Source organism: Clarias gariepinus, chromosome 27, assembly GCF_024256425.1.
Source record: "Clarias gariepinus isolate MV-2021 ecotype Netherlands chromosome 27, CGAR_prim_01v2, whole genome shotgun sequence".
Classification (NCBI taxonomy): Eukaryota; Metazoa; Chordata; class Actinopteri; order Siluriformes; family Clariidae; genus Clarias; species Clarias gariepinus.
Window position 1 is genome coordinate 4,959,739 of NC_071126.1, and position 24,103 is coordinate 4,983,841.

Sequence of the window (24,103 nt, forward strand, 5' to 3'; positions counted from 1 at the left end):
TCACATCGAGGCCTGGCCTTCTGAAGGCCTGCCAAAACCAGCCACTCCAATGATTAACTCTTCCACTAAGAGGAAGAAAAAAGAGGCACAACATCTTTAAAACTGAAAATACATCCAACACTGTTCACATTATCATCAGGCTCAGGTGTGTGGGCCACTATATTCCTGAATGTTTAAAATAATTGCCTTCTAAATGTACAATTTATGGATGTGTAGAAATCTAATTTGCAGAACGATCCCTCAACCCAATCATGTACCATTTCTGTAATTCGTCCAATATGGTTACCCGTTTCAATCAGCACTTAGTTTCATAAGTCAGCCCCGGCACGCCCGGAATGTCATCCTCCACGTCCGCTGCTTCTGATTTGCATGGAAATGAGATTTGACCGGTCCAATAAAGCAGTTTGGCGCGCGTAAAAACAGATGTTGATGTAAATGACTATGTCTGTTCCACTTACTCTAATATCATTAGAGAGTGTGCGTGCAAGCGGATGTGTCTGAGACGAGAAAAGACTGCATTGATAAAAAAAAAAAAGAAATCTGAGCGGATAGTTTTTAACGTCCTGAATTGCTCCAATATTCAAGGTACTGCTGCTTAAAAGCGTAAGGCAGAAGATTTTATTAATTCAAATAATTTATCACTTTAGGTCTCTTAAGACTTTTGATGCTAGTTTTTGTAGTTATTTCTGGAAAACTCTTCTGTTCAAACTCATGCACAGAGCATTCCACAAACACGCACACAAACATGCACACACACACACTCCATATGCTGCACCGTTCCCACAGGGAGCCATGGGCGGCTGATTTCTAAACTTCTTGCCAATTCTTTTCTCAAGGGAGTCATTTTGTCTGCCCACCCGCTTGTTTGCTCCGTGTCCATGTGTGTCTGTGTGTCTATGTGTGTTTTGGCACAGGTGGCAACTGTGATTGAGTTCAGAGCTCTCCTCACTAATTACCTCTCTCCCAGGCTTAGTCGCCTGCAGACACGGAGCACAGGAGGCGGAGAGGCCTTCAGTCATCTGTGTACCTTTCCTCCTCTCTGCCTGAGTCTTTCTAATCAAAAGCCTAGGCCATAACTCACAATTCCATGACAATTTCCATGACAGCCTCTAATTAGTGGCTACCTGGCTTTGTGGCAGCCGAACATTGCCGAAGAGTCAGAGACGTGGGTCATCGAGGTTGAGTGACTGGAATGAAAAACATGCTGCCTCTTATCTCTCAAGGTGCAATTACCTTCGATGAAGATATTCACCCTAAGGTCTGCAGCACGCTACCTGTGAGTGTGTGGGTGAGGTCTTCTGTCAAGCCAAGGAGATTGTATTGGTTAGCACATGTACAATTGGACTGTATGTCATTTCTATACACCACAATGGAGGAGCATGGAACAATACAATTCAGGTGCAATTAGGACCAATTAGGCATTTCACAAAGTACACATCATTGCATAAGAGGTCGAGTTAAGGGTCCATCCTCACTGACTATGGATTCGTTATCCTAGCTAGATTTAATAGTGAAAGTAAGAGCATTCCATACACACAGTGTGATAAGAACTCACAGGATTGGGACTAAACAGCTGTGCCCAGGAGAAAACTATTTCTTAGTGAAACTAATAAGAAAAACCGGCTTCAGCATGCTAGAGCAGTGGTTTTCAAACTTTCAAGCCAGCGACCCCTGATTGAAGATCGACAAGATCTCGCGCCCCCCACTATCAAAAACAAGCTATAAACATAACAAGCTGTTCACAGTATTTTGACTACATTTACTATACATCAAAATAATTTGGCTTACCTTTTAGGCTTTGTTTACACGGGCGTTAAGTTTTTGGATAAACAAACGTGCTCTGAACATCCTAGACGTTTATGTTGCATTTTGTAGTGGCGTTGATTGACTTCTACACCGGCGTTCGTTTGTCTCTGTCTAACGCCAGCCTGCAGCCCAATGTGTAGTTTGTGTGTTAACCTGTGGGGCAGTGTGTCGGGAACTGGATATGAAAGCCCGCCGCTACCGGGTTCACTCACTGACTGCACAACGTCGGATTAAAGGAAGTTTTTGTGTGGTTTATGAGGAAATGCGATTTTGCCCTTTTCCGCATTTCCCTATGTATAGCATGGAGGATCATGGGATATATCCGGTCCTCTGAAGCGTAAAATGAACGTGAAGAAAACGAACTAGAAGCGGTTTCCTTGCGTTGGTTGGGTTTTGAACGCCAAGAAAAAGCTGCATGCAACGTTTTTTTTTAATGCCGTATAAACGCGCAGCCGAACAAACGCACGTTACCAAAGCCCGTGTAAACACTCTCAATGACTCCTATGTGTAGAAAACACTCGCCGCTTGATCTGCGCTCACCGGACGCTACGAACGCAAGAGAAACGCTCTATTTTAACGCCCGTGTGAACAAGGCCTTAATGGGAAGGGTGTACTTTTTTTTTTTTTTTTGCTTGTTGAGCAATCATGTGTTTTGCTGGGCTTCCGATGACTCAGGCAAACTGTCCACAATTTCCTCAACATTTTTAGATTTGCGAATAAGAAATGTGTCCATCTCGGTTTTCATGTGCAGTTGTGCGCTGTAGCAGTAACTAGTGAGCCAGTCGCTGCACAGTGACGTCATATCTTTAATTCGCAAATTTATTATTTTAAACACTCAGTTTAAACACTCACACTCAATTAGTAATATCTTTACAAATCAGAAAATATTTATTTATAGCATTTACTTGTAATACTGAAAAGTGTGTATTATAATCACAAAAAAAAGACAACATTTTTTAATCCCTCTCGCGACCACATGAAATTATTTTGCCAGTTTAGGAACCACTGTGCTAGAGTATAAAAAGATTGGACTGTGGCTCGATGGGAAAAGGTCGTGTAATCTGATAAGTTCATATTGACCCTATTTCAGAGCGATGGGCGGTTGGGGGTAAGAAGGTAAACGCATGAAGCCTCATGCATAGTGCCCACTGTACAAGCCTCTGGAGGCAGTGTTATGATCTGGGGTTGCTTCAGTTGGTCAGGTCTAGCAATAAAATAGCAACCGGAATATACTGTAGGAAATGAGCAGTTTATCACATCTAGGGAGTTTTTCTTTCCTGATGGCACAGGCATGTTCCATGACCCAAATTGTGAAAAAGTGGTTCTGGAATCATGAGGAATTATTTTCAGATGTGAACTGGCCATCACACTGTGTGCTGTAATCGAAGCTGAATGTGATTAATAAATCTTTTTGGGCAGTGTACGTATTAAAAGGATGTTTTTAAGGTTTCAGTCTTCTGTTTAGGAGGGGTGTGAAACATTTTGCACTTGACTGTACTGTAAGTGAGAGTGAGAGATTTTTGGATGCTAACATGGCTCATTTTTGGCCTGCTGCGACAAGGACACAGGGAAACGCTGGCTTATCATCATTTAGTGCTGTGGCTAATGTAACGTGAGTTCGAGAGTGCTGACTCTCTTAATGAAGCCTATTAAAGAATGACAGCTCATGTCTGATGAAGCAGGTCAATAGAATGTCTTTGAGTGTGTGAGTGTGTGTGTGTGTGTGTGTGGATATGAGTATCCATGTGTGCATGAAAGAGTGATGGAATGTTAGAGAAGGTTGTAATGGAGAGAGGGGAGATGAAAAATGAGTGCTGGTGAGGTGATCAATCAGGGGAAAATCCATTAAATAGACAGCTCCGGTTGCAGAATCTAAAAGGTAAATAAAGGAAAACTATACATACTCAGCAGCTAAAGACAGAAACGGGTTTGTCACTTAAGCTATACTTGTCAGTCACTCACAAATGTTGCAAACTACAAAACAAGATGTATGGGCTGTCTCTTTCTCTCTCTCTCTCTATTCCCCTTCCTCCCTCCCTCGTTCTTGCCTCAGTGTTCTACAAGGATGAACACATACAGTATGCAGTATTTTTGAAGTCACTCAAGGCAGTGTGTGTCTCTGCAGGCTGGGCAGAGCTGAGGTTTAGTGATCAGAATGCGGGCTTGGAAGCTTCGCTGCCGTCTGTGAGATTTAAAAATGCTGCTTTTGAATATATCCTGTACTAAATCCATTTAAATTTCTTAGCTTTTTTTTTGTTGCATCATTTCATTTTTAATCCAAAGACAAATTTTTTGTAATAAAAAGAAAAAAGAACATGCATTTCCTTCCACACGGGGAGCAAATGGTCCTAGAGATGAAGAATTGTTCCATTTAAAGATAACTATGGAGGCAGCAGCATGCAAGAAGAAAAAAAACCTCTGCAGACAATATGAGCAAATATATCTAATAACATATCTACACACACAGACTGACAGGCTGTTTTCATCTGTTTGGGGGTTATTACTTTTGGTCGTTATCCATGCTGGTTAATTTCTGTATATCCGGTTAATTTATTGTCTTTTGTTGCACGGTACTTGTGTCTCTGTTCCTGGTTACTGTGATTATTTACTGTTTAATTTCTAATATTCTTGTATTTAAAGTTGGAATATTATGCAAAATTCACTTTTTACTTATTTTTACAGATTTAGATGCTCTGAGGCCTGTGTTACAGTAGGTTGTTAAAGAAATATTGGACTTTTAATCCTGCTGCCGAACTCTAAATTCTGTTGGGATTAATAAAGGTCCGTCTCATCTCAACTTATGGATCCATTTATCTTAAATTATGGACCAAAGTCGAAAGGTCTTTTGAAATCTCCTTCTGCATAGACATTTTTAGGAGTTGAATAGCAATTTAAGATTCAGCCTTGTTTTAGCAGAAGAGGAACCCAGATGGTTCAATAGCGATTCAGAACAACCAATTATACAGTAGTCAAAGTGTTTTTGTAAGATGACATCATGTTATCAGGTGTTATCAGGTTTTCTTGCTGAAAGCTATTGTGTGACTGGTTTTGAATGTGATTTTTGGCATGCAGTTTCACTAACCTCAGTATGGCGGCCTGTATAGACCTGTTTCCACCCATGTTGTGACCAACAGTTAGTGTAATTAACAACTGTAGAACGTCTGGAAAAGTGATGCATATATTTAAACAGCCTTATGCTGTTACCGCCTATTATCACCACTCCTGGAAAGCCTTTAGTCCAATCTAATGGCTTAGTCGAAACCAACTGATGTGTAATATAAATTAAAACTTTTAGCAGTATTATTGTCTTTGCATTTAGGGGTCCTAAGATTAAATTTAGACACAGTGGCCACAATGCATGATGGTTGCATCTCTTTATGTGCCTGGAATTGGGTCAATCAGTATTCATCAGAACATATAACTGTTTTTTCATTGCTCCAAACTCCAATCTTTATGATCCCTAGCAGACTGAAGCCTTTTTACTGATGAGTCTCATAAACAAATGGTTTTATTATGTCCACACAGCTGTTTAGTCTCAATCCTATGAATTTGCATCACGTTGTGTGTGTGGAAATGCATTGACCTTCTCTATTAAACTTACAGTATCTGTGATTTCTACTCCATTTATGATTATTTTTTCCCAGACAACATATCTCCTGGTTTAGCACTATCCTTTCAAGTATCAATAATGTGTTAATGGAATTTCAGTGAAACTACTCATGTAAGATGCTTTGTATTGATGTAGAGTTATTTAATATGTGCTTTAATTGAAGTTTGATTCAATTAAATCTGATTTGTATAGCAGTCTTATCAGTGGTCATTGTCGCAAAGCAGCTTTACAAAATAAAATAATTTAGGGAAATAAATTAGAACATGTATGGAAAAAGTAGGACTATTTCTGCTTATTATCAGTTTGTCCCTGATGAGCAAGTGATTGTGGCAGAGAAAAAGTAAAACCATTAATATTTATTTATTTATTTATTAGCTTAAAAATGATGCACATATTGTTTATTAAAATGATTTTAAAAACGTCCAAGCCCAAATAAGCTTTTCCTTTTCCATGTCACCTGCGATGTTATAATTCCACACGCGCTTCCACCGGAGAATAACATTACATCATTTACAGTAAGGTTTTAATGACGTACAGAACACAATGACTGGAAATCTGATCTGTCTGTTTACACGACAATCACATTAACACATATCTGATTTATATCTGATTTATTTCCACATATGAAGGAGGCCTGAAACCGATTTCGAAATATATCGGAATGCATGCGTTTTTTACCTGTTTACACGGAGATAGAACATATCCGATATGTGTCACATATGAGTAAAAAATCGGAATCGGGTCACATTTACCTGACAGTGTAAACGTATCCTAAGAAAACAGATTAACCCCTTTTGAAACGACCAAAGAAGAATTAAAATAAAAAGTACTTACTGTAAGTAAATCTAACAAAGTAAATGTAAAGTGTTAATGTTCACCTCTGGGAACATTATTTATTACTTTACTATTTACGTTTTCATTTTTTAAGAACCCAACTGAATGGATTAATGCTGTGTAAATACTAAAATTCAAGCCAAAATATATATATATATATATATATTTTTTTTTTTTTACAGAACATAAATAAATTAAAACTCTTCGCGGCCTTTCCTGAGGCAAAAATCGATATGTCGATATAGCACAAATCATTTACACACATTACACACAAGCTGGTTTTCAGCTTAAAGAACACACACACACACACTGCACACAGCAACTACATATTGTGCATTCGTGTGTGTTTTACTGAATCATTTTCTTCTAGACATACTGCTGTAAGGAACTTGGTGGTTGTTTTTTGACAGGATGTGGCAACAAGTTATGTCTACAAGTCATGGCTAGTGATCTGTGCACATTGAGTCTACGAGCTATCATTATAAGAACATGGGATACTGTCCATAGTACATGACCTTGCTGAAAATATTTGCCAGGAGACAGTGCAACAAGTCTTTTTTACTTTGAAAACTCACTTCAAGTAAGCCTAATTATCATGCACCGCATGCACTTCATATTCAGAGAACACATGAAATGCAGTACGGTTCTCTTTATGATGCTGTTCCATCTGATCTGTAATGTTGTAGGCTGCTTTTGTTTCATTGCATCAGCAACACGTTCCAAAGAGAAAGAGAGAGATCATAGTTACTGGTTTGATCACTCACTCTTGACTCATCCATCTGTTTCTCACCTCCAAAAGGACAAAGATGTCAGACAAAACAAAGTGCAAGTGCCTCTACCATTCCTCCGCTGTGCCTTGATGAATGTGTAACCTGAAGAGTTTGCGTGCCGTAGCTTTTGGGCGTGCTCCAAGCCGACAGATGCTCGTCTGTGTTTCAGAGGGTGAAAAATTGAACAATTAAAGCGGATCCTCCTTTTTGTACAAGCTGATGAGTGGAGCTACTCTTTCTTTCTTTTTTTTTTTATTGTTTTTCTTTGTCCTCTCTAATACCACTCACACAGGTATGAGAAGAAACAGATGATGCATGCAGTTCAAATTAAGATTCAAATTTAATTTGTCACACAATCATACACAGTATGAGATGCAGTGAAATACCTGACTTAAAACGTTAAGATAGGATAGAATAGTAAGATAGAAAGATTTTACTGCAGTAAAAAAAAAAAAATTTTAATTTGAGATGAAATGTGTAAATCTACAGATTTACATGAAATATAATTAAATTAGAAATACAGTGTTACCTCTGCATGCAAATTTAATCTGTTCTAGTGGCAAAATCTAAAATAAAATTTTATATTGCGAAACACATCATCCCATAGGAAGTTATATAAATGCAGATAATCCGTTCCAGCCACACTAAAAAAATTAGCAATATTACCAAGTTCTAACACTTTAATCATATTTTTACATATAAAAACAAATCCAAACATTTAGAAAAGGCATGTAAATAACATAAAATTTAAAATAAATAGATATTAAACTTCAAAATGAACCTGAAAGTGGCTTTTTTTTCTTCTTGCCACTGTCCTTGATAACGTTCTTTGGACCCATGGTTCTATGTCTGTACTAAATCTTGCACACAATGCAAAAAAAAAAAAAAAAAAATATATATATATATATATATATATATATATATATAAAATATATAAATTACGCAGAATGTTTAAAGTGTAATTATGCTAACAAGACAGATTAGTCGTGTAGGTATGACAGCAGCAGTATGAGTGAAACATGAAGTGTGGAACGAAGTGATGTGCGTGTCAGCAGCAGTGTTGTTGTGTTGTAATAGAATTATTATTTTTTTACATTATTATATTGAACACGCATCAAATAATTTCTTTTCTTTTGCAGTTAGATTATACATACTCACAAAAAAAAGAAAATGGGATAATGGAGGCAATAGCATCCTGCATCAAAACCACATCTAAATGATTTGCTAGAATACCCAAGCATAAGCCTATCCCAGGGACCTCAGGGCACCAAATGGGATACATCCTGGACGGATGGCAGTAACACATGGATCACAAGCACCTAATCATACACTATGAATAATTGGGAAACACCAAGCAGCCTATAGTGCATTTCTCAGACGAACCTGGAGAACCCACCAAGCACAGAGAGACCATGCAATCTGCACGCACATGGACTTGAGCCGAGATTCAAACCACCAACACTGGAAGTGTGAGCTGACAGTGCTAACCACTAAGCCCTGTATTGCCGAGAATAGCCTTTTAAAAGTGAATTAAAGCAAAGTTATTGACAGAATCTGAGTTAATGCTGTCTTGTTGACAAGTGAAAGATAGTAATCAGTGTAGATTACGGGATTTGTGTGCCTCTGTCCTCAGCTTTAAGAAACCACATCCTAGTCTGGGAGTTCTTCGGAGTCATTCTCACAGTATCTTTCTTCTCTGACTTTCACTGATGCTCATAATGACACAACGAGCATGAGCTGGAAGCAAGCGTTTTGAATTGCACTGAACACCCTCAATAGAGTGGTAAAGTGCACGGTTTATCACAAACCATTGGCCTGTGCTTTCGAAAGGACCTGATAAAGCTTGGGTGAATTAGCATGCATTTGTATTCAACTGCATTACTATCCGTAAGTTGACTGTGTCTGTGTGTGTGTGTGTGTGTGTGTGTGTGTGAGAGAGAGAGAGAGAGAGAGAGAGAGAGAGAGAGAGAGAATGAGAGTGTGTGTGTACTGTGTGTTTAATTAGCTGTGAATATGTGGGTTTTAGAGGCTTAGCTTTAGACTGCAGTCTCTTATTATCTCCTTAACAGCAACATTCACCATCCGTTGCTTCTCATTCTCCTCCACCTAAACTGCACACTCTCCCTGAGAGATAAGCTAATACACCATAGGGGCAAGGTTTAACATCTCCACATAAGCTTGGGTTGTTTCTGGGTAGAAATGTTCTGTGCTGAATCAAATTTATATTAGATCTAAATAAAATAAACAGGCATTAATCAATCAGCCACTGTCTGTCCGCTTGTCACATTCACTGGTTTTGAATCCTTGGGTGGATTTGGGATTTAATTAAATTCCTGTGAAATAAAGTTATAGGTGTCGTAAAAATAAATGGATTGAATCAGGAAGGGCATAAAACCTGTGCCAAAATCAGAATGTGAGGATCGGATGATCCGGGATTGTATATTAAGAATTGAAACAGCATTTTAGTTCTGTGTTCTGGGAAACACCAATCAGCCTATAGTGCATGTCCCGAAGAACCTTGGAGACTTAGCAGGCTTGCTGTTTAGCTAGCTTAGTTAGACTTAATTGACTTCCTGTTTAGATAGCTAGTAAAACTTAGTATAAACTCAATGTTTCAGTTTTATAATTTCCCTTTGGGATTAATAAAGAACTCCATCCATCCATCCATCCATCCATCCATCAATCCAATCCTTCCATCCATCCATCCATCCATCGTAATGGGCCCTTTTAGAATCAGATAATTTCATTACTTCAGTGCACAAATAGTTGGCTTGTGTGGTCTGTAGTCACTGCACGTAGGCGTCATTATTTCAGAATGGACCACAGCACTGCTGACATTTTAATATATACTATATTACAAAAAATAAGGGACTGAAATGTCTGGGATTCCATCTAGCAGTCTTGCAGTGGACATTAACATTTTAACGAAAATAATAAAAATAATAATTCCAGAAACAAATGAGCAGCAAGGAATTATGTGTATGTCTTTTGTTAATTATTATCTGCACCTATTACTGGGGACCAAAAGTCTTATAAGTTATAAGAAGGTTTTTACAGATATTTATAACAAGGAAAGTAAATGTTTAATATCTTAAATATTTAATATGGAAGAATCTGCATATAACTAGATCAAAACATAAATATAACCAAATGTGTGTACATTGTTCACGTTAACTGCTTATTAAATTATTATGATTATTTAACTGATAAGGTCTTCATTCATTACAAGCTATGTTAATGCACCTGTATTTATAGTATTTTTATGCATATGGTGTGTGTGTGTGTGTGTGTGTGTATTTATTAGCAGCTAATTTTTTTTTTTTAACAGATTATTATATTTAGAACTTGGCCCTCTACAGTGGTATCACATTCTTGTATTACAAGCTCAAGGCAACATTCTATTCCGTGAAATTGGTAGAGGAAGGTTGCTGTTGAATGGTTTCACAAGTAATTAATCTTTCAAGGATTTTCTCTGCTTCCAATTTTCAGCCACCCAAAGGGAAAGAAGGCACAGTTATTTGAGGGGGGAGATTTCACATCTAAGGCTCAGAAAGTGCTTGAAAGATTAAAGCTGATGGTGAAGAGGGCTTTTGTCGCTTTGTATTACATTAATCCCTCGAAGACAAATCATTTTTGTATTGTTCAGTCATAGATTTTTGTGGAGTTTTAGCCTGGCATTGGACATTTTTTATGTTTTATTTTGCTTGACACCCATGTACCCATAAGCAAAGGGCAAGAAATTTGATAAAATATGTTTTATTATTATTATTATTATTAATAATAATAATAATAATAATAATAATAATCATAATAATAATCGATCCTACATTTCAGTTCTTTGGTCTTACAAATGCTCTGCAGTTCTTCTTTTTTCATATATATATATATATATATTACTATACATTATTATCACATATAGAACCAATTAACTATGTACTATAAATTATACCTACAAAACAATCAACTATAACTATATATGTATAGTCTGGAAAGAAGTCTCAGTTTGTTTAACACGTCAAGTATTGTATTTAAGAGTGGAAAATAGCACCTTACACTCAAAAGAATCCCCATGAGATGGCACAGACTGCCAAACCCTCAAATGAACCGTCAAGCTTTCGAAGCGAAGAGTAGAAATTATGCCGCTGATGTTATAATAAGTAAGAGCCGAGTGGGTGGAGAGGAGTTGATTGCCACTTGCAGTGGATGAGTTCAGTAGATGATTGCTGTATTGCTCCAGTAGGGATACAGGAGTTTAGGCTGGAGGAGCCTCCCTTATGAGCTCTTGACAGTCTGTGCCTCTTTTTAGAACTCTTGACTTCTGGCACGATCCTAGATCTGAGCAGTTGTTTCCTGAGTGGTTGAAGGCTCTTTGTGTTAAAGAGGTTACATACTGGCATGCAGCACTGATACAGGAAGACACACTGATCAAGTTTATTTTGGGTAGCATCTGGATATCAGCTGCAGCTACTTACAAGTAGGAAATTTCCCAAGAACGCCAGTCGAATGTAGATTTTTGTAACCTCTGACCCCTGCCAGTTTAGAAAGGGAAAAATAATGGACATTAAGCCATTATAATTCTAAGGCTTAATTATAAACATAGTTTATGTGTTTAAATAATATGCAAATTTGTACCATTTTATATAAACAAGTTTTTTATTTAAGCCAGCTGAGATTTCTAATTGCTAAACTACTAAAAAAGGTTATACCGTTGATGACCCCCAAGTTATACAGTTTTACAAACTTTACAATTTTCACATTATATAAGCTGTCATGTTCATAAATATTCACCATTCAAACTATATCTCAGAAATGATTATTAATTATTAATACACCTTTATGTAATAGATGCTTAATGCACTGTTGATTTGGGGATTTAAAACCATTTCTTATCATATTTACCATATTTTCAATAGTATAGTACCAACTTTACTATAGTTTATAAGTTTTTTATTAAATACTGAGGAATAAATAACAAGTTAACTCAATTAAAATTTCAGTCAACTAGATATAACACAAAAATAACTTAAAAAAAATAGAACAACTTTAACAACTATATTTCCCACCAATGTAAGATTATTAAATTGTGAATTCCCGGGCTGGTTGTTGTACCTCTGGGCTTCCCCAAACCTCATAGCTTTGATCATTGCGTGTTTCCAGTCATGATAACCAATGTTTTCTCTTTGTCCTTTTATTAGGAACATTGGTATGTGCAACATTTCTCCAGTATTTATGTTGCTTAGACAGGATGCTAGCGATAAGATTAAATGGATAAAATGGCAGTGGCCCAGAAAACAGACTGCCAGAAGTGGGTCGAGACCAAGTCGTGATGTCAACTGCAAACACCCTGAGGAGCTTCTACATCATTACAGTGCTCCTATTAGCTATGTTCAGTTAATGTTTTATTCTAATTATGTGAAACAATTATATTTTCCTTTCGTCTGTTTTTTTAGGTTCTACAGCACCACCATGCAGTTCATGAGATTTCCTACATTGCCAAGGATATCACAGACCACCGGGCGTTTGGCTACGTATGTGGAAAAGAGGGCAATCACCGATTTGTAGCCATCAAAACGGCTCAGTCTGTGAGTATGCATTTATACGCTTGTACTTCCTTTACCTCTATGAATTAGATTTTATGGTCATGGAATCAACATTATTAAAAAAACAAGCAAATGAAATGTGATTTAACAGTCCCCTGTGGTGATTGGTTATAAAAATAAATGTTAAATTTTTAGCCTATCCACCTTAAGGATCTTGTGCATCTTGAGATGCTTTTCAGCCAACCATGGTTGTAAGGAGTGCTTATTTGAGTTACTGTAGCCTTCTTTTCAGCGTAATCAAGTCCATTCTTTTTGGTAAGTTATATCTGTGTAAGTACTACAATATTCATTGGATAGGTTTTTTTGTTTTTCGAACCATTTTGTGTCGACCCTAGCGAGTGTTATACTGCATCTGTTAATTTCCAGTTTATGAAATGCGCCTCTGACCACGCCATGGTCAAAATCCTTACAAGCACAATTTCTTTCTTATTTTGATGCTCATAATGTGAACATTAAATAAAGCTTCTGATCTGTATTTTTATGACATTGTACTTTTGCAGCGTTAATAGCTAATATTAATTAAAACACAGATCAGCCATAACATTGACACCACCACGAGGTGAATTGAATAACATTATCAATTATATACCAGTAAACTGGTAACAGAATCATGGGCACTCATGACTCATCTTTATTTATGGGGACCAAAGGCCATCCGTTTTGGTCCGATCCCACAGAAAAGCTAATGTAGCAAAAATGCTAACAAAAAGCTAGGTAGTTGAGGTAGTAAGAACACTTGCTGTGTATGGAGCTAAGCAGGTAGAGTTCAAGGTTGTTATCCAGCCTCTAAATTCTACTGATCTCAATCTGCCTAGGCTTCCATGGCAAATAAGTCTGATCCATGGAGGCACCACCTTGAAACTTATAGCGCTTAAAGGATTTGTTGCTAGCATCTTGGAGCCAGACATCACAGCACATGTCCAGAGGTCTGGTGGAGTCATGTCTTGAGGGGTCAGAGCTAGTTTAGTGACACAAGTGGAACCTAAGACCTAAGTGTATTTTTGTTTAATGTTATGGCTGTATCACGGCATGTTTTAACAAGCTTTCCAATTAAATAGAACGTGTAGTGTCAAAATCCTCCATACATTTTTAAAGGTATCCAGTTCAGGTGGTTTACTAGGCTGTGTAAGGTCTTCTTAATTTATTTGACTGTACATTCTGGATTTTTTGTCTGGTAAGATTCTATACTTCTCGACGATGTCTTGGTCCACACTCCATCCTTTGATCATGCGTAATCTTGCAGTACCCTTTTCAGATGAGCCGCCCCATATTACTGTGGTTATGAGGTTATACAGTATGTACAAACCATCTTTCTCCAAATAATGATGGGATAAATTATAGCCAATTATTCTGTTTTTAATTTTATCTGGCCATTTTTTTAAATGCTTTGTGACGCACATCTCTATGCTTCTTCTTCTTCTTCTTCTTTTTTTTACAAGAGTGATGTAGAAATGTAGATTATTGCACTGCAGTTTAATGACTGTTCTCTGTGTAACTGCTGTTCCTGCTGCTTTCAGGTCATCCTGCGTAACTGCTGTCTTCCTTCTTACTTTCCTTATCATTAGTATGAGAGATCTTGCCTGGAGCACCTTAGTTGTGGTGTCGTGATTTTTTTTTTACATGCATATTGTTAAACCAATTGCAGTGACAGGAATAGTTAAGGTCTTTCCTTTCCACTTGAGTGTTGTTTAATGATTTTTTAGGAGGCCCCTTCACCCTAGCCATGATTGCTACTTGTTGGATGAAGAGAGAGCCAATGGCAATGTCTTTTAGAATAACAGCACGTGCAATTTGCACAAGTGGAAAATCAGCAGTATGGGTCTGAAAAGGTGTATCTATCTTAGCTGATCCAATTTGGATTCCTGGATTTTTTCGGGTACAATTTGGATTCCTGTTTTCTCTCTCTCTCTCTCTCTCTCTCTCTCTCTGTCCCATTGTTTTCCTCTTTTCCTGCATGGTATTGCTGGTCTGCAGTGCTGTGCTGCAGATCTATACTGCTATTGATTTCATGTTCACAGTCAATGACTACACTGCTTCTCCCATCTCATCCATTCCCTGCTTGCTCTGAACTGCAGGTGACCTTGTGCAGTATGACACAGAAAAATAAAGGCAGAACCCACATTCGCTGTCTTTCTTCCTGTGTTTGATGATCACAGTCTCATTTGCTTCATTTCAGACTTGCCTCTACCTTTTCCAGCTCACTATTCGTATACTTTCTCTCCCCTGGAGTTATAATAACCTCTGCTTTTCATATGAATTACTATCCGCCTTCTAAATCCGTGTTCCCTTCCCTGTGTTTTACACATTTGGCTAAACTGTGATGTTCACCAGCAAAAAAAGGGGGAAATAATTCCAAAGGCAAATTCTAAAGTGCACATGTTCTCTGCACAGTTGGCCATTTAGTAAGTTATTAGTGACATTTACATTGTGGCAGAATGGTGGCATTTTTAATGATTTTGAATGACGTTAAACTTTAAAGTTATCTACAAAGTGTGAGTTTGATCATATTTGGCTTTTTAAGATGCCAGCACTTTGTTCCTTTAATGAAAGAGTATATAGAAAACGAGGCAGAGGGATCAACCTGTTTAATCAATTCACTTATTCACTTCTTTATGGCCTCTTGTTTGATGGCAGTTTATTTTAAGTCTGATTTAGTAGCAAAAAACACAGCAGATTTATTTGCTTTGAAAAATGCAAAAAAAAACTGTGACTCCCTCAGCCATAAAAAAGGAAATGGATCATGGAGCAATCCTGTAGCTAAAAGATAAACCTGTTAATGAAGGAAACGGTCTTGTCGGATGTGTTCATTGTCTTTCTTTGATGTATGTCTTCCCATGTACAGTATGCAGTCCAGATCTGCTAGTTAAAACCGAACAAATGTTAACGGAAGACTAAAATGTGCCGTTTGCTTGTACAGTCCCTCCAGTGAGGTGCTAAAACACTATTAAGTCATTATGATTATTTTTATTTTTTTTATCATGATTAAATTGTGCCAGAAATTGTAGGTTGTCCAAATCTAATGGCAAACCGTACATTTGGCTTTTCTGGCTATACCTTTCCAAACAACACGCATGGCACTATCTTATACCTAGTTTTCTGACATGACAAAATTTCTATGCTAAAATGGCGTCCACTAAACCTTTGTTATTAACCATTAATTATTTATTTAATATTGTTCATCAGTACTTCTCAGATAATAACTGTTTGTGCCGAATTCACCAAGAATTCTTCTTCTGGCCTACATTGCAAAAAATGACATCTTAGCAAGTGAACTATTCTTGAATCCATCCAAAACTATTTATAAATACCAAACAAAATATCCTATTTATAAACTTATTTGTAGTGTAATGTTACTAAAATTTTAAGCATTCTATTGGCAAAAAAATCTTTAAACAAATAAATCCATAAAACTACATTTTTAAAAATTAGTTTTTCCATTAAATTTTATTAAACTTTGATTAGAAATAAGCTCAATAATCTTGTATTTGGTTTGTTTTAATCTTATTTTAAGAAGTCGTAGATAAATCTAATTATATTCAAGATATTTTCACTTGGTACAATATAATTTTTTACAGTGTACTAAAGCCTAAAACAGGTTAAGGTAGTTTTGAAAAACAGTGTACAGAAATATTTATGAATGAAAGCGGAAGCCAACCAAGGTTAAGCTAAATGTGTAAAAAGTTAGCATTACACACTCTAATCTATTTCTAATTAGGCTTTCACATCAGGTACCCGGGCCCGGATCTGAGTACTTTTGACCCAAAAGTCCGGTTTGTTTGTTTAGAGTAAAAGTGTGCTGCACAATTAATAAAAATAAAAATTGACATAGCAATACGTGCAATTATGTAATCATGGAGGTATTTGTGGCTCAGTGGGAGGTTTCTGACCCAAACCCCACCCACTGGATGGAATGAATAAAATGGGAGGTTGCACCCGGAAGGGTTTTTGGTAAAAAAAAAAAAAAAAAAGTCACCATTTTGTGTGGATCAGATAATCTGCTATGGCGACCCTCTTGACAGGAGCAGCCGAAAGATCTAACAACAACATGTGCATGTATGTAATCTCAGAAAGCTACAGTTTATTACAGGTAATATATGCATAGTCAGGGCAGTGGAGGCTGAGACAGTTGAAGCTCTGGGATGCTAATCAGAGGGTCAGGGGCTCAAACTCCGCCATCACTCAGCCAAACAACTCAGCCACTGCATGCAGTACAGGTCCCAAGCCCAATTAGGAAACGTGAGGGTTGTGACAGGAGGGGCATCCGGCATAAAACCTGTGTCAGACCTTGTGGATAAAATAATCTAACGTTATTTATCCCCAGAAGTGTACGGGGGGTTGACTAATGAAAAAGCTCTTGGAATTGCTGTGTTTTTCTGGCCTAATTAAGTCTTCAACAAGTCTTCTTCTTTGAGTCCATTGGCAGACAGTAAAACTAGGTGCATCTCGAAACCAATTGTATCAGAGTTTGTTGATGCATGAGTGTATGTGGGTATGGAACAAAAATCCTCTTTTTAAAATGTATTTATTTAAATTTTTTCTCCTAATTTTGTAATGTCTAATTCGCTTTCACATCAGTGACGGCACATTTGGAGGACAGCACTATCTGATCCCTTCCACTTCAGCTCACAGAGGCCCATGATTGGCTAATGTCACTGTGATTGACATGCGAGTGACTGGCAGATAATGTTATTGAATTATTCCCAATTGATAAATCCTGTTTAACACACTAGTATAACATTATTCACCAGTAACTACACTGAAGATACCCGCCCCAATAGGCACTTAAAAGTTCGAGTAAAAACCTTTTAACTGCTCTGAAATACTTTAATGACGAGAAGAACAGGTTCAAGGTTCTCTTCCATATTTCTGAAATCTAAATTATTGAATTGAGAAATGAACAAAATGAATCCAATTTTCTGCTCTGATCTTTTTCCTCTCCGTCTTTCTCTCAATCCTCAGGCTGAGCCGGTGATCCTTGACCTCCGTGACCTTTTCCAGCTGATCTACGAGATCAAGCAGAGAGAGGAGATCGAGAAAAAGGCTCAAAAAGACAAGCAGTGTGAACAAGCAGTTTACCAGGTGCCATACACAGCAACTCAGCACATGCACCTAAAAAGCGCACATACAAAAAACAATAGTGAAGATATATGAATCATGAAGACAAGTTTGTGTCCTGATTCATGTATTGCCACATTGACTCCAAAACGATTTTTAAATGATTTATTGTATTTATAATAGAGATGCACCGGTCAATCAAGCAGTGACTGGAATTGGCTGGTTTTCAGCTTGATCAGCCATGAGCGATTACAGATTACGGATATTTATGAAAATTGTGAACACAAAATCGCAATAATAATCGCACCAGCACCTCGGTTTCGTGATCATATACAGTATCGGGTGGTGACTGGTTATTCTTATCCCCTAATACTTACACACATGCATAAACCCTTTTGGTTTTAAACCAATAAAATCAAGTCAAATAGAACAGAATGGAAAACATCATTCATGTGGCGTCTTTTTATTTCTAAGCCTTTCTTTCTGAGCTCTGCACGTGGGATTTTTATGCCGTTTATGTCCAAACTTCTTCAAATCGCTGAATTATTATGAACGACTTGTGCTTTTCTTTTTGTCAACCTCAATAATCGTACTTTGCTCTCATTTCTCTCCTCCTCTTTCCTCCCTTCTGTGCTCTCGTTTCTCCTCACACTCCTTCACCAATCGCTAATTTACTTTCCCTAATGGCAATCGCTCCCAAAGACCATTCTGGAAGAAGATGTGGAGGATCCAGTGTACCAGGTAACGCTGCGTGTTAAATCACTAATCATAATGTTTGCTTAAATGTACCCCATCAAATCAGTCTGCCTGCTGGGTTCCCACACCTTAATATGCTTTTAATCTCTCTTGTATAAATAAATATCTCTTCCCTTCATTTCCCATTCTCTTTTCACGCAGCCTGAATTAATAAGTCTTGTTATTTTATCATTACGTGTGCATAAATCCATAGTGAATCACTTTCTTCTTTTTTTTTCCTTCTTTTTTTTTTTTTTTTTTTTGCTTTTGTCAATGTGATTGGGGTCTGTTGTGAGAACATTCAGACATAACCCTTAGCCCTGAACGGTTTCCTAGCTCTTACTGAAAACAGACAGCTTTAACACGTATCATCCTGAGCTGTGCTTTTGTGTGTGTGTGTGTGTGCGTGTGTGTGTGTGTGTGTGTGTGCTGCCTTTTGCATTGTTCTTTCTTGGAATAGAGGTTTTTCTGAGGTAGTGGGAAAAAAAAAGGTAATCCCCTAACATAATGTGTTGGCAATAAAGTTTTGCATAAGTAGTAATTGGGCTTCATTCGTGTGTGACGCAGCCCTGAATGGCACAAGCTGAAATCCTTGGCTAATTACAGTAATCTGTTTAAGAAATAATACAAAATAACTTTAGACAAATCACCTATTAAATGCACAATAGCTTGCAGTGCTACAATCATCAGTTCTTAGGCTAAGCAGGCATCCTACAAATTAGCAACTTCCCACTGAGCCATCTAGGAGTGGAAAAGGATTAGCCGATATCGCCAGCTAGGTTTAGCATAGGAGTGAATTAAATGCTTGATACGTTAGGAAATAAATGATCGAGACGGAGCTATTATCTAAAACGGCAGTGTGTTTGCTGCGAGTTATAATGCTGTATAAAGCAGAGGGGGGATATGCTATTATGTAGAACGCTACATGCTGGTAATGCAATGGTGTCTCGGTGTGGTTCCTGCTTCATGGAGGAATATATCACAGGAGTGGGCCTGGATAGATCTGCTGTTCGGCATGTATGAGCTGCGTGGCAATTTGGTTTGCTTATTTGCAACCCTGAGCCGAGCACCTAATGCCCCTAGAGGATTTTCCATCCCTTTGCTATGAGCAGGCCATGGTTCTGCACCACAAGCGCTTACATGTACAGCACGTGTCTCATTAAAGATACATGAATCCAGCCACAAAGGCCTGAGAGGATCCTGCACTGTGATTTATTTCTGCCGAATGGAGGGGAATACACTGCATCATTGTTTTTGTAGGAAACTGAAATGTACAACTACCTCGTTAATGAAGTAAAATTACATGTATGGATGTAGACCCTCTTTTTCTCATCTAGTATACTTTAGTCAGACTGCCTATTAGATATATACTGTACCTTTAGATATGTTAAATAATTGGAAACGTACAACGATCAGCCATAAAATTAACTCTGATTGTCAATTATATACAGTAAACTGGTGACATGACCATGAACACCTAAGTGTCATTCTTGTTCAGTGTAACATAAGAGAATGGTATCAGAACTCCCAGTGCACCACAGCTTGCTGTGTATGTGGCTTAGCAGACAAAGAGTTTATCCAGAAGTCCCCAGATCTCCATATTGACTAAGCATCCGTGGAATTCATGGACAACCACGGATCTGGTGCTGACATCCTGGTGTTACACACCGCAGCACAAACCAAGAGGGCTTGTAGAGTCATGGCCCAAGTGTGTCCGAGCTGTTTTTCTGTCACAAGAGGAACCTAGTATTGGGAACCACAGTATTGGGTTTAAAGGTTTTAATGTTATGGCAGATTGGTGTGTATGATATATATATATATAAAGGTGTGTCCAAACTTTTGACTGGTAATGTAAATATATCTTTATAGTATATTTTCTTTTTAAAATATATTTTCAGAATTCAACCATATTTTCTAAATATTACGCGTGCATTTACGTGGCAGGAAGCATGACCAAAGCATCATTCAGGATATTTTGCTCTCTAATAGGGTTTTGGGATTCAAACCGCTTCACAACGCCATGGTCGCTGTTTTTCCTCTGTGATCATTCTGCTGCCTATTCTCTTTTTCTCTCTTTCTCTTCCCTTCCTTCTTGTTCCTGTGTTCCTTCCCCTTCAATTTCACCTTTGCTGCCGACGTTATAGTACATTGTGTTTGAGGCGGGCCACGAGGCCATCCGTGACCAATCAGAGGAGAGCGTTTATCAGGTACATTGCCACTCCCTATGTTCTACTCCTATTTAAAAGCAGTTGGCAAAAATAAATGTTAAAAGAGAATATTTAGGTAAGAGTTTATCCTTCATCAGAAACATTTCTATTATCTAATGAGCTAATTTGGAAAATTCATCATCAAACCATGACGAATCAGGGTCGTTCTCAGGATGGCAGCGTTAACTACAATCGATACAGTGTTCGTGGAAACAGATACAGACATTTTTCTGTGTAGCTGCCAAAGTCCCACCTGTGAATCAGACACTGCGCTGGGCTACGCTACACTACGCTGCGCTAATTCACAGTGACAGCCATCTCGATGATTTACATTCTGTGCGTTTAACACCGTGACCATGACAACAGCAGGTGTTCTCCCCTCAGGGTCCAATGTTTCTCATCACCTGTGGCTTCACTCGTGAACACGTGATCGAGACGCCAGCGAATTCACTCAGGCTTAAAACAAACCTGGGCGCTTTTCTTATAGCCAGCGTTGTTCTTGTAAGTTTATCTGGAAGTGGTTAATACTGTACCCATGGAACGTCCTCTTTTTTTTCTGTATACCAAGATAGCGCTGAGGGAAATATTCAGAGCTTTAGTGTAATTTACTACACCACGTTTTTTTTTCTTTTACCAGACTGTAAAGGTCTATCCTTGGCACGGCGTCAGCAGTCGGCATCAAAGAGACATCTGCCCGTTGTCGCGAGTGCAGAAGCTAAAGCCTGATCGCCCGCATCATCAAACATGCTAACATATTGGCCAGGTCAAATTCATTCAGTGTGCACATAATTTCTTGCGCTTTGCTAATTGCGAGATATTAAGAAGAAAATTCTTAGGATTTCAAGACGACGAGCAGAATTCATTAGCTATTCGTTTGTGATGGAGGCTAAATTTTATCTTAGGAAACACTAAAAAAATACATTATCTAATTCGAATATACATGTGTTAATTAGAATGTTAGTAGATCAAAGCAAACCTACAGCTTGAAACACATTCAATATGGTTATGTTTTTGTCGAAATAATTGTCATGTGGTTAGGGTTAGTCACTCTTAGCTGCTAAAAACAAAACAGCAAGTGTTCATTGAAGTAATGTTTAATGTCATTTTTATTATTATTAAATAACCCAATATTAAAAGCTGATGTGTACAACATGTACTGCAATGTAATGTCAAAAAGCATTGTGGGTAATATATAAAAACGATAACCGACATTAAAATATATCATGATGAAAAAGTCAGAATTGAATATGAACCCAGATCGCGTGCACCACTGGAGATGGCGTATCGCATACGCAAGTCGTTTCGGGGTGGATTTTCCTTTAAAGCGTGCTCCCGGGAAGGCAGGTATAGCCTTGACTGTTGCTTGATCTTTTTGCAGCAGCGTTGGTTAACTGACCTTGCAACTCTGCGCCGAGATTTATTCTGCTGTGTGAGTAAGCAGCGCGCGTCTGTATCTCTTCTCGCTCTGCTGATGAAAGACAGAGAGAGCGATTAATCACTGCCGTCTGCTTTTGATCTTTAAATGAAAGCGATGGCAGGGGGAGAAAAAAATAATACAAAATAAATCTCAAAAACGAGCAATCGAATGAAAACCTGCTGAGCTGCAATCAACCAGTCAGGCAGAGGAACATTAAGAACAATGGCGAATTAGAGAGCGGGAAAATAAAGGAGCTGGAAATTGAAGGAAGGAATGTGGGTGTATAAGGGTCAGGAAATGTGTCTGACGGGAACAAATGGAAAATAAGATATTTGACAGCAAATGAAGAGCATTCTTTAATTTAAGATCGAATCCAAACGCAAAATAGCTTATATTGGTTAGTTAGCTAATTATAAGGAATATATATATATATTAACCTTAATAGAAAGTATTGTCATAACACACAAACACATATTTGTGCACTAACAAAAAGGTTTTTAAATGCAACATTTAAAGGCAGTTTCTGTAATGTGAAGTGATGTAACTTGTGCTGTGCTCGTGTGTTCGGCTGGACTCTACGCCCACCCCAGGTCCCTACCAGCCAACAAAAGGAGGGAGTGTATGACGTCCCAAAACGACATCCAGTGAGTGGAGCTGTGTGTGCGTGTGCGTGTGTGTGTGTGTTGTTACAAGTCTCTCAAATTTGCAAGTGCTTTTTCGTGGTATCCCATGCATTCTGGATGATTCATATGTCTGTCCGTGTGTATCCTGCATGCAAAATGTGTGTCATATTTTTCAGTGTGTATCCTTGATCATGTGCATCATAACGAGAGGCTTGCGTGCTTGGTGGGTTCTGCATGCCGCGTGCTTGTTTTCACTCGGCCGGCCGAAGGCATACTCAAAGGCAGACGTCAGAGAAATCACGTCATCATAATTCCACAGCATGAATGTGTGGCACATGCTAATTAAAAAGGAGCCTGGTTATAATTTTTTTTTTTTTTTTACATGCTGTTCGCTGGCTGACTGTAAAGCTTAGGAAAGATTAGCACTCAAGGTCAAACTGGCATGCTCGTTTATATCAGCGCAGTAGTGATAGATGGGACCTGGTTAACTTGGCTGTCTCTGATAGTCTGAAGTCATGCTTTGGACGTAATATGGCTGTTATGTTTGTGGTTTCGATATGGCTGATTTGTTCACCCGCAGCCGATCAGCTTCAAGTGTTACTGCTGCTCTGTTTTTTCAGTGCTAGCTTTTGTTCGTTTCAGCTTTTCCTCTTTTTTCCCTTTTTTTTTATCCCGAAAACATCAAGTTTTTTTACTAGTCAGAACGGTCCACTTGTGGAATAGACTATTATTCTCAATTCCTAAACATATCTTCTTTTCAACCCACATTTTATATATTTTTTTCTTCAGTCCTATTTTTATTCATCGCATTTTACTTTATCCTCCTTCCGCCTTCCTGTCTTTTCGTTATCCACTCTCTGAGTCCTGACCTCCCATGTGTACATTCCAAGGCTCCGCCAAGCTGCCAAGCTCCTATCAAAACAACATTTCTTGTACTACTATGAAAAAAACACGCACACCACCTCTCTCCCTCAGCCTTCTCCTTCTTTTCTGCTCTGCTGTTTTTTTTGTTTTTTTTTATGCACCATTTCACAGCCAGGGCGCTCGAGTCCATCCTGTGTGCGTACTTGTGCGATCAGTCACCGCATCGGAGATTAGCAAGGCAGCGTTAATTGAGTAAACGCAAAGCACACACATGCGGATAATTAGCATGCCCTGTGAGACAGTAAATTGATAGGTGGTTTGTCGTGATGAAGATTGAGAAGTGTGCAAAAGGATTGTAAGGGAAATTAAACGCATGAAAGAAGGCGAGTGAAAGTATCAAGAGCTTTGTGCAGGATTATGTTGCATCAGGATACTTTCCCCGGCATACGTTCCCTTACAGATTAGATAACTAAAACCACTGAGGAATCTCTGCTAGCTGTTACCATGGAGACCGTTTAACCCTAATGCACCCGTATATTGAGGAATTAGGTGGTATTTACCGGGGAATGTCTTTAGAGGGGA

At 38.2% G+C, this 24,103-nt stretch overlaps 1 protein-coding gene across 11 annotated transcripts in view; it reads left to right on the forward strand.

Annotated features, from left to right (window-relative positions):
* The window catches only part of dab1a (DAB adaptor protein 1a), a 409,818-nt gene that overhangs the window by 348,347 nt on the left and 37,368 nt on the right, over positions 1–24,103 (forward strand). For 6 of the 11 annotated variants that reach the window (XM_053488880.1, XM_053488879.1, XM_053488881.1 and 3 more), the window contains 5 exons: positions 12,471–12,602; positions 17,580–17,699; positions 18,378–18,416; positions 20,555–20,617; positions 22,625–22,678. In XM_053488880.1, the coding sequence (XP_053344855.1) occupies positions 12,471–12,602; positions 17,580–17,699; positions 18,378–18,416; positions 20,555–20,617; positions 22,625–22,678 (408 nt within the window). The remainder of the gene's footprint in view (positions 1–12,470; positions 12,603–17,579; positions 17,700–18,377; positions 18,417–20,554; positions 20,618–22,624; positions 22,679–24,103) is intronic. The other 5 variants (XM_053488884.1, XM_053488886.1, XM_053488885.1 and 2 more) reach the window with 3 other exon arrangements.